The 17,077-nt window shown below is 37.7% G+C and overlaps 1 protein-coding gene across 3 annotated transcripts in view; it reads left to right on the top strand.

Moving 5' to 3' along the window:
- Positions 1–17,077, top strand: part of rock1 (Rho-associated, coiled-coil containing protein kinase 1) — a 47,735-nt gene that overhangs the window by 15,772 nt on the left and 14,886 nt on the right. For all 3 annotated transcript variants that reach the window (XM_043257596.1, XM_043257588.1, XM_043257605.1), the window contains exons 2-18: positions 3,153–3,234; positions 5,156–5,256; positions 6,641–6,778; positions 7,810–7,985; positions 8,084–8,168; positions 8,912–9,056; positions 9,829–9,967; positions 10,579–10,670; positions 11,103–11,253; positions 11,339–11,405; positions 11,494–11,582; positions 13,845–13,893; positions 14,067–14,202; positions 15,162–15,241; positions 15,414–15,660; positions 16,335–16,441; positions 16,604–16,754. In XM_043257596.1, the coding sequence (XP_043113531.1) occupies positions 3,153–3,234; positions 5,156–5,256; positions 6,641–6,778; positions 7,810–7,985; positions 8,084–8,168; positions 8,912–9,056; positions 9,829–9,967; positions 10,579–10,670; positions 11,103–11,253; positions 11,339–11,405; positions 11,494–11,582; positions 13,845–13,893; positions 14,067–14,202; positions 15,162–15,241; positions 15,414–15,660; positions 16,335–16,441; positions 16,604–16,754 (2,035 nt within the window). The remainder of the gene's footprint in view (positions 1–3,152; positions 3,235–5,155; positions 5,257–6,640; positions 6,779–7,809; positions 7,986–8,083; positions 8,169–8,911; positions 9,057–9,828; positions 9,968–10,578; positions 10,671–11,102; positions 11,254–11,338; positions 11,406–11,493; positions 11,583–13,844; positions 13,894–14,066; positions 14,203–15,161; positions 15,242–15,413; positions 15,661–16,334; positions 16,442–16,603; positions 16,755–17,077) is intronic.

Genomic DNA, 17,077 nt, shown 5'->3' with positions numbered 1-17,077 from the left:
TGAAAGTGTAACTCAATCAGTGAACCCGTGCTGAACAAAAGCGTTTTGAGCAGATTTCTCCAGCTCACCGACTCATTGAAACTCCTCTGAGCGTCCGTGGCCTTGGTGCGCTGAAGGCTGTGTTGTAAGCACCGGATGCGACGGCAGTGAATGTAAATAAATATGACGCTGTAGTTTTGATTACACATACATATGGGATGCTTTGACGCCAGCCACTTTCTCTCGGGTGAAGCTGTGTTGCAGTTTGTATTAACACCAGTCCAATCTGTAGTTCCTAAAGACGTGAGAAAAGAATGGAAACTAGGTCTGTTTGTTTTTACGGTGTTTAACGGCTTTGGATTTTGGACGGTTTTCCTCTTCAAAGACCACCTTCTTTAGGTTTTCTTCAGACCAAGTAATGCCTCGATGGCCGCTGAGAGGTGTTAATTAGAAATAAGGCCCTGTTCACTTTCTGACTGTGGTCTCGGCTGTTTTTTCCTTCACTTTGTCGGGAGCTTGTTTGGCTGCATTCTTAAAATAGCTCTCTGACGTGTACGGTCCTGCTGCGGAATGCCACTGCGGCCGGCCAGAGTTCTCTGTGGCAGGATGTTATGCAAACATACGTTACTGAAAGGGGAGGTTTGTTATTATCTCCGAGTTCGCGCAGGGTTTGGAAAGTTGGGAAAAGGGTCGATTCGAACGATTCGATTTCCAAGACTTAAAATGAATTTTTTTCTTCTGTCCGTATGCATAGTGTGAATTTAAAATGGAAATAATTCAATTGACGAAAAATAACCTTTAACAAACAACAAGTGGTGAGTCTCTTGCACTTGTTGCGTCGATGTTGCGAAATCTCGTAGAAGAACGCTAGACGTGGAGCAGTTGTATCGCAGTTTTAGTCGGTGGTTTAGTTTTTAAGTGCTGTCACTTTAAGAGAGTGCACTGATCCAATGCACTAACGTCTGGTATAATATGCTTACCCCAATGTGGAGAATCGTTCCATCCCTAAAGAACACATCGTACGTTTCCTCTTGGAAAAAGTCGCATCTGCTTTCATCTGCAGTTTAATGAAGTACTGAATTGTTGGTGTCACCCTTGGAGTAACGGCAGAATCTATTGCTTAGAATGCAAAAAAGAGACCTTGTCGTAGGGCTCGCGAAATTAGCTGAAATAAAACCGAATCACGGTTTGGCTTTATCAAATCACAAAGCTGCCATATTTAATTTAAGAAATGTTTTTGAGTGAAGCGTGACCGTGGTGTTACACGAGAGGAGCTTCTCAGAGTGCCTCGAATATAGCTATTAAAGCAATTATCATGTTATTATTACGTTTAGGTTTTTAATAATAATAATAACCATTTAATATTATTATAATCACAAAATCTTGGTCAAGGCTTAGCCAGTTGCAATCAAGTACAGCAAATCTGGAATTCTTCAATTTAAATTTTTTTAGTCTTGCAATTTTTATTAGAAAATATGTACGTTGAGCCCTAAAGTCTGTACAATAATAATAATAATAAAAAAATTAAAAATAATTTAAAATAAATAAATTTATTATATATATATATATATATATATATATATATATATATATATATATATATATATATATATTTTTTTTTTTTTTTTTATATATATATATATATATATATATATATATATATATATATATATATATATATATATAAAATAAAAATTGAACTTTACATCACAGAAGTGACATTTTAAAATACATAAAATACAAAATACAATGTTACTGTTTTTACTTTTTGATAAATGCATAATAAATGGAGCTTTGATGACCATAAAAAGGCTTCTTTTCAAAAACGAAACGTATTATTCCAGCCATTCGACTAGCCGTGTATATAAACGCCCATCACCTGACCTCACAGTAAAGAAACTACAGACCGATCTAACCAGGTTAGCACTGGCATAAGTGACATCAACAGGCTTAATCTTAATCTACTGTAATCCTGGATCTCTGAGTCAAGTGTGCCGTTTGTTCAGCCTCAATTCAGACCAACCTTACCACATGCCTTTTATTGCTTTAACATATTTAACATATTCCTTCAGGTTCACTCACAACGCTAGTGAAGTCAGCAACGATTGGTTTACAAAGTGAGCGGCATTCTCATTGTCAACTTGCGCATTGTTAAAACAATAAGACGGGAAAGAGAAGTCAGTTTGCTTCTCCTACTTTCTGTTTGCGTGCACATTTCAGTTCTTTCTTTTTAATACATTAGCATTGTCAATCGATCACAGACCTGTTTCTGCTTTGTCAGTGTGGGTCACGGAGCGTGGATGACTAATAGTTTACAGCATTTCAGCACCGCTGTCGAAGAGTAATGAGTTACATGTGAGCGTTACGCAATTTAAATAAATGTAAATTTAAAGTTACTAAGAAAAAATGTGTAGTTAAATTACGGTTACTTACGAAAAAGTTACGTTTCAGGAGTTTAGTACAGAGAATAGAACACATGCTTAACAGATAATCATATTTGGGTTGACGTGTATTCTTTTATTTATTTACAAAAATGTATTTATTTTATTTAAATGCACTTTTTTTCCCCCCAAAGCATTGTTAGATGTGGTTATGCTAAGCACCAGTAAACTACTTCTTATAAATCTGCATTGAATCTCAGTGCGAAAGGTGGTGCTGAAGCCAAATTTTGGTGGTTGTGTTCACATTGCGTCGTCTTAATTGAAGTGATGAAGGAGTTTGGAAGTCTGACAGTAATGAGGTTAACCCTGCGTGGTGAAAATGTTTGAAAAAGTGAGACGTTAATTAGACATTCAAAAGTAATCGGTTACATTAATAAAGTAATTGAAAAGTTACTGCTATTACACTTTAAATAGGGTAACTTGTAATCTAGAACCCATTACATTTTCCAAAGTAACCTTCCCAACAGTGTTCAGCACAAGGCCGCTACTTAACATTATTTGTTTTTAAACGGATGAATAGATAGATACAGATGGAATGAAAGCAACTACACTGCATTTTAACAGGACACTGCACATTCATTCATTTTAGTTTGCAGTAAAATTGCACATTTTTTGCTGGTCATTCAAGTGTATTTGGTTCCTAGTAAAATCGACGACACGTACTGCTCAGAAGCACCAAAATTCACATTTCATCGAAGTAATGTATGCCTTTTGTTTTTTTCTTATTTCCAGGACAGTCTGGATGCTCTGGTTTACGACCTTGATTTTCCGGCCCTGAGGAAAAACAAAAGCATCGATAACTTCTTGAATAGATGTAAGTATTTCATGTGGAGCTCGTTTGAAGCTGTTTGAAGCTGTTAGCTGTGAAGGGGTTTGGTTTTGGGGTCAGTACTTTCTGTCAGACACTGTTTGGTCTCTCCAAGAATTCATTAACAAAAGGACTTTGGCACTGTATGGTGGAGACACACGTCATATTCTCTCAGTGGAGGCATATCATTGTATGATTTGGGAATTTATATATATATATTTATATATATTTATATATTTATATATATATATATATATATATATATATATATATATATATATATATATATATATATATTTATATTTTATATTTATATTGATATATATTTTATATTTATATTTATATATATATTATATTTATATATATTTTATATTTATATTTGTTTATTTTACACAGCATAGATTTTATTTATTTCTTATTATTTTGGTATTTATTTGTAAGTTGTAACTACAGAGATTGCCTGTTTTGCTATTACTATTAGAAGAGACCTAAAGCATGCAAAATATAATTTTGTTATTATGGCATATATGTTTTGAATACAATTTGAGCTGCCACAATTTTATTTGCATTACACCGTTTAGACATTTTGGTAACGCTTTACAATAAGGTCATTTGTTAACATTAATGTATAAACTAACATGAACAAATAATGTACATTACATTTATTACAGTATTTATTAAGCGTTGTTAATTGTTGTAAAATACATTGTTTATTCATGTTAGCTCAGAGTCAGGTTAATGTCAGGTTAATATATTTTTTAAATAAAAGTATTGTTCATTCTTAGTTCATGTTAATTAATGGACCTTATTGTAATATATTGAATGTCTAATAACTCCATACTTAAACCTAATCATTACAAGCCACGTATCAGACAGGCAGTCTAAATAATTACTCAAAAATGTCAGTTTTGTGTGAGGAACAGACCTAAAACTCATAATCACTGTTGGTAATTGCATTAAATACCAAACGGCTTTCATCTTGTGACAGATGGTGACATACTAAAGTTCACTTTTATCTGTTCAGTGTGAGTGTTCACCAAGTAAACAGACAGAACAAATCAGATACCTTCAGAAGATTATTAGCCCTCATAGTCTATGCTGCTAATGCTGAGCAAAATATTGAACATAATCAACAGTCTTGATCCCATGATTTAGTTTGTCATGCCTAGCGACATTATGAATAGCACAATTATTGAATGCCAGCATAAATGTTGAAGTGTTTTCCTCATTGAAGCGGAACGCTAACATAATCATAGCAGTATTTTCTCCTGGACAGCAGCAGGTCGAGGTCTTTTTTGACACGCGAGATGTTTTGTTCCCTCTGTTTAGAAGCTGTAAGCAAGTTTGGCGCAATAATGCCAAACTTTAACTAATCGTTAAAAAAATAAATCGCCGTGCATCTGAGAATCAGTGTTTTTGTGCTCATGGAAATGAATGTTCCTCTGATCGCCGCTGTTTAGAAGCAAACTGCTAAAGAATATCAACTCTAGTCCTCCACTGTTTTCTTTCCCCGAAATGTTTTGCTAGCTGTCCAGCATCGTAAATCCTTCCCTAATGTTCCTGCGAATAATGTGGGATTTCTTCTATCCCTTCTCATAACCGAGATTGAGTTCGATCGCTGGCTTCTCTTTGCGATCCAGATCGTATTGTTCCTCTGTGGTATTTTTAAATCCGTTGAACTTGGAGGTCCCTCCGCCCCATCCGCTCATGCTTCTCGATCAGCGAAGGCTGAATGTTATCTGTCCCCTCGGGAAGCAGAGCCGTGTTAGATGAAGCCTTTAGGGCCCTCAGCAGTGCACGGGGTCGTGATGTATGCAGGGTCGTCTGAGGATATGTTCACGCGGTCAACTGCACTTACGTAGAGGCGCGAGACTCTCTAAATTGCTTTTTAATTGCACTAAGGGTGACGGTGTGTTTTTGTTTCTAGATAAGGACACAATCAGCAAAATTCGGGAGCTTCGTATGAAAGCAGAGGACTACGAAGTGGTAAAGGTCATAGGACGAGGGGCATTTGGAGAAGTACAGCTGGTAAGTGTACTGAGCGTTACTTCCGTTTTCAGAATATATATCGCCCAGTGTTGGGACAAATTTACAAAATTAATAATTTATGTCGTTGTTAAAGTCTGGTTCAAGGATCTATAATACGGTCGTGCAGATTAAGGCATTAATATATACGCTAGGTTGTTCACTCTAATAAGCAGATAGTTAATAGTGGGGCTGTCAAATAAAAGTAGAATTTCGAATATGTGTCAAATTAAAAATAAAAATCCACATTTGAAGGCAAAAATCCCACTGCATCTCCTGTTTTTAAATGGAAAAGCCACGCATTAGTAATATTTTTGCTTAATACACCCTCTTTGGCCTCAGCAGAGAAGCCAAAATTCAAAAATCTTGCCTTTTAAATTTTAATATAATTTAAATATTTATAATCAAGTACAAAATGAAGACATTTAGACAGCCCTGGCCAACACTAAGAATTGGTCTCTAAACTATACACTTTTTTTTAACTCTTTAACTCTATTTTCTTCATATATTTGAATCTGAAACCTTGTTTTATTTTTGAGTTTTTTTTTTTAAGTGCAGTGCAGAATGCCTCCTCTGCCATTTTATGCCACGCCTACTGTAAACGAAAGCTCTCGGCGTATGCTCCTCCTCCGGGGTCTTCTGATTGGTCCACTGTTTTAGTACTGACTTTGAGTGTGTAAAAGTTTAAGCTCTTTTATCTTTGACACAAAACAAAACGTGTGCACATCTACATAAAAAAGTAGTGCCATGAATGGAGAATGGCCGCTAATTGTACTTCCAAGATTTTTAAAATAATCATACCATATTAGTGCTGGTGGGCGTATCAGTTTATCTGCCGTACGGGATTTAATTTGACTTAAGACATGCAATTTTTAAATGGATGCATAGCTAAAACTGTGACACTGTTCAGCATGAAGAGCGCTGTATAGTGTATTGAGAAGGGATGTTATGACCAGGACATTCTTAATTAATCTGTTTATCGTTGTGTATCAATGATTTAGGACTCTAGCTTTGATATTTGCCCACTATTTGTCATAAAATCTGTTCATTTCTTTTCAGGAGTGCAAAATTAGTTGGTAGCTATATGAATAAGATGCATGTTTATTTGTGATCACATGGCTTCACAAGACAACATCCGTTAGGGCATATAGTTCATTATTGTGCACATTTTGAGAAACAATGCTGTTTACTTCGTATTTCTTTTAGAAGAGATCCGTATTTCTGCTCATTTTCTCTTAAATTATCCTCTGCGTGTCGTAGTGTGATTGCAGTAGTAGTTATAAGAGCGTTATATTCTGTACTGTTTGCTTTACTTGAATGTCATAGTCCAGGGAAAGTAAAGTAAATAACAAACCCTGTTCACGTTCCCTTTCTCTGTGTTCGGTAGGTGAGGCACAAAGCCACGAGGAAAGTGTACGCCATGAAGCTGCTCAGCAAGTTTGAGATGATCAAGAGGTCGGACTCTGCTTTCTTCTGGGAAGAGAGGGATATTATGGCCTTTGCCAACAGTAACTGGGTAGTACAGGTATGAATATCACTTTTTCTCTTCTTTTTAGCTTCAGACTACGATTCTATTCAATTAGATTTTTTTTGGAGCTGATTTGAGAATGATTTTTGTTTTCATGTGCCATGCATCTCTTAGCAATTTAGCAATGAGGTTGTCGTGTGCATTGACAAAAAAATAGTATCTCCATTCTTTTGATAACGACAACTAATCATTTAGCTGTTTTTTTTTGTGCTGGTGGTCCTTACCTGGATATAAATGACACTAGAACCACCAGTAGTTGGCAGCGAGTCTCTGTCTTAATGAGTGATTCGTTGAAGATTCATTCATTCGGATGATTCGTACACTTAGATTTGAAGCGGTCTTTATGAATGGATCATGGAATCATTGACTCAAAAGATTCATTCAAAAACACATTTAGGTACGAAACACTGGAATTACGCACAGATTGTTTTAAACTATTATCATTGGTAAAACAACAAAAAAACAGTACTACTACACTACTGCTTCTAAACTGTAATTCTCTCAATATTAACTCCTTGTTTGTTAAAATGGTGGATAAACATATTTGGTAAAACAGCATTCTTGCTTGTGTGATATTACGGTAACATATTTGATAATGTCAGCTCACTCACCATTAAAACAACAATCGTAGATGATAAAATATCGCACACTTCTATTAATAAATACATAAATATTCTTTCTACTTTTTTGTAAAAAAAAAAAAATTAATCTTGTGGCGTATTACAAACTTTGGTTTGCTGTATCTTTTCTAGCTTTCTAGCTATCTTTTAAACTGCTATTTAATCAAACTTGTATTTACTTCAAATTTAAAACCTGACTTAAATCTGTTAAACCCAGTTCAGTTGTTCTTGTCAGGCTTTTTTAAGCCAACATTTGTCATAATGAGATTTTAAAAGAATTATTATAATTATAACCATTGGTTATGCATGTCTATTTGCCATTCCTCTTGCCATATATCATGTATTACGCTTTCTTAAAACATGTATCAATAAGTATGAATTAATTTTTTTTTTCTTTTTGTCGTCCAGCTGTTTTATGCATTCCAGGACAACCGCTACCTCTACATGGTGATGGAGTATATGCCAGGAGGAGACCTGGTTAACCTAATGAGCAACTACGACGTGCCTGAGAAGTGGGCTCGTTTCTACACTGCTGAGGTTGTGCTGGCACTGGACTGCATCCACTCCATGGGCTTCATTCACAGGTCTCATTCAGACATTTAACAACCCTTTCCTTGTTTCTGCTGGTGAGCTTGAAATGTTGAAAATAACCTGTGTGTTTTTCGCTTAACATTTGTCTCAGGGATGTGAAGCCTGACAACATGTTGCTAGACAAGACGGGGCACTTGAAGCTGGCAGACTTTGGGACCTGCATGAAAATGAACAAGGTACTCGGGGTTGTGCAAAGCTACTCAATTTCGTAGGAGTCTGTCATCATTTACTCAACCTCGAGTAGTTCTAAGCCTGCATGAGGCCTGTTTGCTCTTCCGAACATTAACTAAGATATTTTGAAGAACGTTTGTAACCAGGCTGTTTTGGGTCGCCATTGACTTCCATAGTAGGAAAACACTTTATAATAACTACACACTGTGAATCATTAGGTAAGCATTAGTAAATAGTCATTTCATCCTTTATAAAGCATGGTTCCAACATTAATAGTCATTATTAAGCAGTTTATAAATACAGCTATAAATACTTTGTTCTTGATTTATTAGCATATCTATTACAAAAGAGATTTAAAGGCTCCTGACAGAACAAATGAACAAACAGAGGGATACAGAACTATTGTAAATAATTTATTCCAAAATGTTAAATCAAATAAAGTCATTTTGAGGTGAAACAGAGCTGACATTTACTCCTGAATGTTCTTCTTTACGTTAGTTCTTTTAAGTTAGTCTGTTTTGTTTCTCATCCAACACATGATAAGACGCTCTCAACCGTTTGCTGTCTGCGTCCTGCGTCTTATCTTTTTCATTTTTTTGAGCGAACCGTGAACCCTTTAAGTACATTCTATCCCGTCTGTTTTAGTTGTGAGAAAGACGCGCGCTGTTGAACTCTGTGAAGGACAGGAGCAACAAACCCGAAGCTTGCTCTTTCAGTTCTGCTCTTCTTTTGTTTTCCTCGCTCTCAGGATGGCATGGTACGATGTGACACGGCCGTAGGAACTCCAGACTATATTTCTCCAGAGGTACTGAAGTCGCAGGGAGGAGACGGTTACTATGGCCGAGAGTGTGACTGGTGGTCTGTGGGGGTCTTCCTGTATGAGATGCTCGTCGGTGAGTTTCTTGCATACAGTAATTCACCACTGTTATTGTTCACACTTTTATTATTCACACTTTCTGCTATACGAATAAGGAAACAGGCATTTCTCCTCATTCAGTGACTTCATGTAGTGAAACAAACCGGTCACTTGCGTTCGCTTTATTGTGCCATCACAAACTCACTTATAAATGGACATAGACTTTTTAAAATAATCGTTCCCTCCTGCTGGAATGACTCAATCCGAGTCTTTATCCATCTTCATGAATCGACTGCACATCTCTTCTGTCTTAATTTGACCCTCTAACTCTAGCAATCTCTTTTCTGGAAAAAAAAAACGAACAAACAAGCAAGCAAACCTTTTTATTTAACGTAGACTTAACAAAAGCAAAAAATGGCTTCTAACGCTTGCTTACTCTATACTTGTTTCTTAAATGTAACTTGAGCAACTTTTTAAAAATATTATGTGCTATGTAAACCAATGGCTTGTGCATCGAAATGCACATTGTTCAATTTCTTCAGAAAACCACGTTGTCTTGGCATTATTTTGTGATGGGCAGTCCTCTTATCCTCACATTTCGAACCCCCAGGGTGCTCTTGTCTGTTAAAAGCTACAACCAGAGGGGACCTCCTGGCACGGTACTTGGAGCAATTTGGCTCCACTTTAAATTTTCAGAAACTAAACTGCATAAAGGCAAAGACAAATTTGAAAGAATGCGAGGTCACAGAGCTAGGAATAGAGAAGACATTCAGAAGAATAATGGTCTGTGTTGTTTACCGTTTCCTCAGGTGACACGCCGTTCTACGCCGACTCTCTGGTGGGCACCTACAGCAAGATCATGAATCACAAGAATGCCCTGACCTTCCCCGATGACAGCGACATCTCAAAGGATGCAAAAAGCCTCATCTGCGCTTTCCTCACAGACAGGTTTGCATGCAAAAAACCCCCGAAAAAATATCAGCCACTGAAAAACTTTTTTATAGCATTTTATAGAATTGACGTGACTGGTGCAAACATCGCTTCCTACTGTTGAGGTTAGGGATTTTAACGAAAGCCGTACCTGAAGTATTAAACACCAGTGTGAAGTCTGATCCTCACATTTGTGCTGCAGATGTGAACGAGGCGAATAAGGCTTGCTTATTGCGAGATCTTCTAAGTGACCATACGTTTGTCTGGCTTGCAATGAAAAATTTCTTAGACTTACATTTACGCCAGTTTTGATATTTTCTAAAATCCATCAAACTGCTCGTTCTTGCATTATGATTGGGTTTTTTTTTCATACTAGGAATATTAATAGCTACAAAGCATTGAATTGAGGTCATGCATTAGGATTAAATTATGATCATCTATTTCATATCCATCTGAAAACATTAGATGATAATTTGATAACAATATCATAAAGATTAGATTTTTTTTTAACCTTATTTTATTAGGAGCTTAGGAGTTAAAACTGATATTGTATTCAGCACTGTTAAGTTGCATATGAATAAGCAAACAAAAGTTTATTTAATCAAAATAATCTCATCTCCTCTCACCAGGGAGGTGCGGTTAGGACGGAATGGAGTCGACGAAATCAAACGGCATAATTTTTTCAAAAACGACCAGTGGACATGGGAGAACATGAGAGACAGTGAGTTGAGCTTCTGAACCTCAAGTCTGGCAGTTTCCTTATCTTTTTCAATTATCTTGTGACATTAAACACCCCGTGAAATCATAATTGGTATTTCTATGACTTTTTAGTTTATGTCTGTTATTATATTAGCGTACTGGAAAAATCTGCTTTTATCAAAGTGTTTCATGGAAACGTCCAAAAGGCATTTTGAAAAATCTGTTTTTGTCTAAATTAAGTTTTAAAAACATGTTTTTTTTTTTAGTTACTCAATTTTTTGAGTAAATGCTAAACGATTTGCTGTATTTTTGCATTCTATCTAATCCTGAGTAGAGACACAACAACAACAACTGAACTGAAATTGTACCCTCCTTTAATTAGCCTTGATGCATTTGCCCTGTAGCATTATTTGTTTGTTCTCATTAAAATGCTTTACTGTATTGTTACATGTAGCGGCTGCTCCAGTCGTGCCAGAGTTAAGCAGTGATGTAGACACAAGCAACTTTGACGACATTGAGGAAGATCGAGGGGAGGAGGAGACATTCCCTATTCCTAAAGCATTTGTAGGCAACCAGCTTCCATTCGTGGGCTTTACTTACTACCAGTGAGTACTGAGATTCAGAGCAGGCAGTCTACGCTTAAATCCCAGATGTTTCTGTTAAATTAATTTACCATTGACTCTCTGTCAGGTTTCCTCGGGAACCAGCTATAAAGTCGAGTGACAAACGCAGCTCGACAAAGGAAGACAAGAGTCATGTAAGAAATTTCACTTTAAAATAAAGAGTTAATAGTGAGTCCGTCTCTTAAACTGAGGGTGACTGATTTTGTTTCTCTGATCCCTCAGTTGGAGAATCTTCAGAAGAGAATTTATCAGCTAGAAGAACAACTTCACAGTGAGATGCAGCTGAGAGACGAGATGGAGCAGAAGTGCAGGTGTTTATCTGTCTGTTTGTCCTTCAACACTTTATCTAACCATCTGTCTGTCTTTCCAAACCAATCAAACACCTCATCCATTCATCTATCCACCACCAATTTCCTTACCCTAACCAATCAAAAATCAAACCTTTTATCCATCAATCCATCCACCCAAAAACAAAATCCTCTATTCATTGGTCCATCACCAAACATCTCACACAAACCAACGAAACACCTTATCCCTCCGTCCACGAACCAATTAAACTTCTGTCTATCCAAAACCAGTCAAACACCTCATCTCTCAGTCAGCCTATCAGCAAATACCATCATCCATGCAAAACCAAGATGGCCCGGTGTCCGGCAGAGGTTTTTTCCAAATTGCCTCAACACACCTGCATGGACGTTTCTAACATTTTTATCAAGAGCTTGATTAGCCTGTTCAGGTGTGTTTAATTAGGGTTAGAGCTAAACCCTGTAGGACACCAGCCCTCCAGGACCAAGTTTGGACAGCTCTGCCCTACCCAAACCAATCAAACACCTTACCCATCATTATTCTTTCAACCAACACCCAATGAAAACCAAACAAACACCTCATCCATTCGTCTATCCAACCAACCAGAATTTAAATCTTCATCCATCCATCCAAAAGCAAATGGCTCACCTCATCTTTGGACCCTCACCCAGACACCCTATTCAAACTAATTAAACACCTCATCTATCATTCACTCCATCAACAAACACCCTATCTAAACCAAACACGTCATCTATCCAATGGTCCATCACCAAACACCCTACTCTAACCAATCAAACACTGTATCCCTCCGTTCACAAAATAGTTAAACTCCTCATCTATAAACTCAAAGTAGTTAAACACCTAATCTGTCAGTCAGTCCATCAACAAACACCTTATCTAAATCAAACACGTCATCCATGCAAAACTAAACTCCTCATCTATCCATTGGTCCATTACCAATCAAACACCTTACCCATCCATCCAAAATCAACTACTTCATCCATCCATCCAAACACTACATTCATCTATTTAAAACCAACCAAACATCTATCCATCCATCCACCCATCCATCACCAAGTGCCCTATTCATACCAATCGAACACCTAGTCCATCGATTATACATCCACCCAAAACAAACCCTTCACCTATTCAGCCACAATACACCAGTCTGTTCCAAATACATCTTCAAACCAAACTCTTCATTCTGCCATCGCTGTGGTATATAGATCCATCCATCCATCCACCTTTCCTCATTTTATAGCACCTTTCCACCGCGCGGTACGGTTCGGTACACTACGGTATGGTACACTATTATGTTTGTTTCCCTCGTCAGACCTTGTGAATGGTACCAAAATGGCAAACTATACCGTACCACTTTTTTGGTATTCTTTTTTAAGGGTATCTAGCACAGTAAAGGGGTACCAAAAGGATGGAACTAAACTCACTGCAGAAGCTTGATTGGTTGACTGCAATCGTCACTTTTGCATGATACAGCGGGATCTCCTTCGCTCGGTCCACTCTGCTAACACAAAAATTAACAGTGTATTTTGACTTTCGCGCAGACAGTAGTCATTTCTCAGTATGTGCTCTTGTCTGTTTTTGTGGACTTTTTCAGGCAAGAATGTAGTCGTTTAAAACTCTGATCTGCGTTTTATTTATAACAATTTACCTATTTGAAAAAGTACAATTTCAGGGCTCCAGGCGATCACCGGGCACTCAGTGTTTGTATCCGCTGAGAGCAGCTTCAAGCTCGGCTAGTCCTTCTGACATTTGCGGCTGGATCCGATGTCTCTGTAGTGATTAAATATGAGATGCAATTTGTTTGGGTAATGTTATAGTTAACAGCCATTGGTGGACTCATGCATCTATTATTTGTTCCTGGTCATATAGTTTATTTTTTATAGGTTATGTTTAACTTTAACTCATGTTTATTTTGAACTTTTAATGTAGTACAGCACTGACTTTGTTTGCTTTTATCTGTATTTCCTCTTTATTAAGCCTCTTATGCTTTTATAATGGCTATAATTGAAGAGTTGTGCTTATTGTTGTTATGCTACTTTACTGAATTCACCACGTCTATCAAGTGAAACACGAGCTGGATTATAGTTTTCCGTACCGAATCGTACTGTACTGTAACATACAGACCCGTACCGCTCAGTGGAAATGAACCATAAGCTGCTTGTCCCCCATATCCAAACCTAAAGTAAAAATTTCTCACAATTAAATCAGTCCTTTGAAATCTGTTCTTTGATTCGTTTCCCCCTCAGGGCATCCAATACAAAACTAGACAAGATAATGAAAGAATTAGACGAAGAGGTGAGTGAAATGATTTCATCTCTAAAGCAAGAATGTAAAGAATTACAGAGGCTTTGTATTTTGTAAAAAGAGCTCTAATAGATCATACAAGTTAAATATCTGTTAAAACTTGGGCTGCTTTTAGTATTTTAATTCTCGGTTTCTTGTTATTCTGTTGTCCTGATGTGATTCAGAGTAACCTAAGGAAGAGTGTGGAGGCTAACATGTCTTTATTGGAGAAAGACAAGATCATGATCCAGCACAGAGCAACAGAACAGCAGAGAAAGGCTGAACAGGAGGCTGAAAAACGAAGAAACCTGGAGAATGAGGGTGAGGATTCGGTGTCTCATTCCTATATACCATAATCAGGTTATAAAACGTAGGGCATGAAATCAAAGCAGCAAAACTAGACTAGAAACACATTTACATGCTATATTTATATTTAGCAATTTTTTGAGAATGTTTTTGTGTGTTCACCATGAGTTTCAAACCCTGGGGTTGACTGAACTTGGTCTCGTTTTCGGAACCGGATGTAAATTTTGTTAATTATCTGAGCGTACTCTGAGGAGAACTCTGATCTGATCAGAGTAGAACCAGTTATATGCATGTCGGCCTGTAAATTAGCTAATGGAAACAGGGCCGTGGCCTTAAAGGAGCACTCCACTTTTTCTGGAAATAGGCTCATTCTCCAGCTCTCCCGTTTTTGAATCTATTCAGCTAATCTCTTGTTCCAGCGATAGCACTTTTAGCATAGCTCAGTATTTCATTTGTACGTCGCTTTGGATAAAAGCGTCTGCTAAATGACTAAATGTAATGTAAATGAATTCAATTAGACCAGTAGCATCACGTTCAAAAATGACCAATGCATTTCTATATTTTTCCTATTTAAAACTTGACTCTTCTGTAGTTATATTGTGTGCAAAGTTTTATGTGAAAAAAGAAAATTGTGATTTTTATATAAATGTATCTACAGTAGAGTCTAGTGATAAATAGGAAAAATATCAAAACTCTTTGCTAATTTTGAACTCAATGCTACTGGTCTAATTGGATTCAATGAGTTATGCTAAGCTATGATAAAAATGCTATCGCTGAGATCGGCTGAATGGATTCAGAAATGGTAAAACTCAACTTATTAACTCTGGGGGAGTTGTAGAATGAGCCCATTACCAAAAAAAAATAATTTAGCCAAGTGCTATGTAGGTCATTATAATATACATGTCAATGTTCTGTTATAAGGAAAGATGTCCCCATGTATTTTATTTTTACATTTTTAATTTCTTTTTTTCTAGTGTCCACTTTGAAGGAGCAGCTGGAAGACTTCAGGAAAATGAGTCAAAACAATGAGAAGGTTGCCCAGTTACAGAACCAAGTAAGCTTCTCAAGAAGACTTGTAATAAATGTTTTATATTAATACCATGTCATCCAAATTGAAGCATTAAATGTGAGTTGTGCTATTGATTTGAGAGCTGATTTTGAGACGACTTTCTCAAACTTGAAATACTTTGACTGTGGATCTTCCGAAAACAATCTTGTCCTCGCAGCTGAGGGAATCCAACGACCTTCTGCGGGCCGAGTCTGACACGGTGATGCGTTTGAGGAAGAGCCACACGGAGATGGGGAAGTCCATGAGCCAGCTGGAGAGCGTGAATCGCGAGCTTCAGGAGAAGAGCCGCGCCGCAGAGAGCGTCAAACAGCAGCTGGAAAAAGAGCTGCTCCAGCTGCAGACCACGCTAGACACGGAGAGGCGGACCTGCAGCCAGGGCTCAGAGGAGATCAGAGAGCTGCAAGGTAAGAGCGGCCTTTCTCTGATTTGAGGGGAAGCTTGACAGTGATGTCCTGGATGTTTTTGCCATCTCTGCTGATGATCTCTCGAGCAGGTTCTTGCTCACCTGTCCTCTCTGGATTGCTCAGTTTGGCTGGACGGCCAGCTCTAGGATGAGTTGTACTTGGCTCCATCCTCCATTAGAAAAAGCCTATGCCGCACTGTTGCAACATATGCAATGTAGCCATTAAATAAAATGTTCGCCATGCCAACTTGCTACTGTAAACACAATCTTGCAGTGCTTGCCCCGCCTCCGGAGGCTTCTGATTGGCCCACTGTTTCGGCACTTACACTAAGCAGCATTGCATATAAAAGTTAAAGTTCTTTTAACTTGACACAATGCACTCGTGTTAGATGCAGGAAAAAGATGTGAATGCAAGGGACATACAATTTCATCTAGCATGTTTACATAGAAAACTCATAGAAAAGTAGTCTATTGGCATGAAGAAAAGAAGGCTGCAATGTAAAAAGAAAATGTTTTTTGAAAATGTTTTGATTCTTGTTTTTTTTTTAATACAGTTTTTCATGCATTGCTTTAGTGTGGCAGTAGGAAATACTACATTTAAAATTTCCAAACATTGGCTTTTGAGATATTGTGATTGTGCAATGTGATGCAAGTCTGTTGTTTGTCTCTTTAAAGCTCGTATCACAGGTCTGCAGGAGGACAACAAGAACTTGAAGCACAGTCTGTCTAAAGTGGAGCTGGAGAGAAAACAAGTGCAGGACAGATGTAACGTTTTGGAGAAGGTATTATTTTTATTATTAAAAATGTGCATGCGTTCTTTTGTGCATTTTACATAATAATTGCAGTCTTTTTTCGACCATTAAGAATTTTTGCGTTGTGTTGTGCCATAAACACATGTGCCGTTGTGTTCGCTGCGTTTTTAAAGTGTTTCTCTGCGCTTTTAGGAGAAGAACAGTCTGGAAATCGACCTGAACTACAAGCTGAAGACTCTCCAGCAGCGGCTGGACCAGGAGTCCACAGAGCATCGCATCACGAAGGCTCAGCTCACAGACAAATACGAGTCTATCGAGGAGACCAAGTCAGCTGCTATGCACGGTATGTGTGTGCGCGCGAGACGTGCCACGACTGCTTTACAGCGAGTCCAGACAGCTCACAGCGTCTCGTTTCTCTGCGTGCCCGGACACCACCTCCAGGGTTTCACGCTTGTGCATATGGAACAGCACGCTCGCTTTTAGTAGCATCTTAATAGACGTGATACTATCAAATAAGTACTCTGATATCGTATTTAAAGTCATAGCTCACCCAAAAGTTAAAACTCATCCTCGCCCTCAGGCCATCGTTTCATTTTCATTTGTGACCCTGGATCACAAAACATTCATAAGTCAGTTTTGAATAGCTGAGAATAAATAAAAGCTGCA

This window comes from Puntigrus tetrazona, chromosome 2 (genome assembly GCF_018831695.1).
Source record: "Puntigrus tetrazona isolate hp1 chromosome 2, ASM1883169v1, whole genome shotgun sequence".
Lineage (NCBI taxonomy): Eukaryota > Metazoa > Chordata > Actinopteri > Cypriniformes > Cyprinidae > Puntigrus > Puntigrus tetrazona.
Note: the sequence above shows the minus strand (reverse complement) of the source record. Positions and strands in the feature narration are given on the sequence as shown.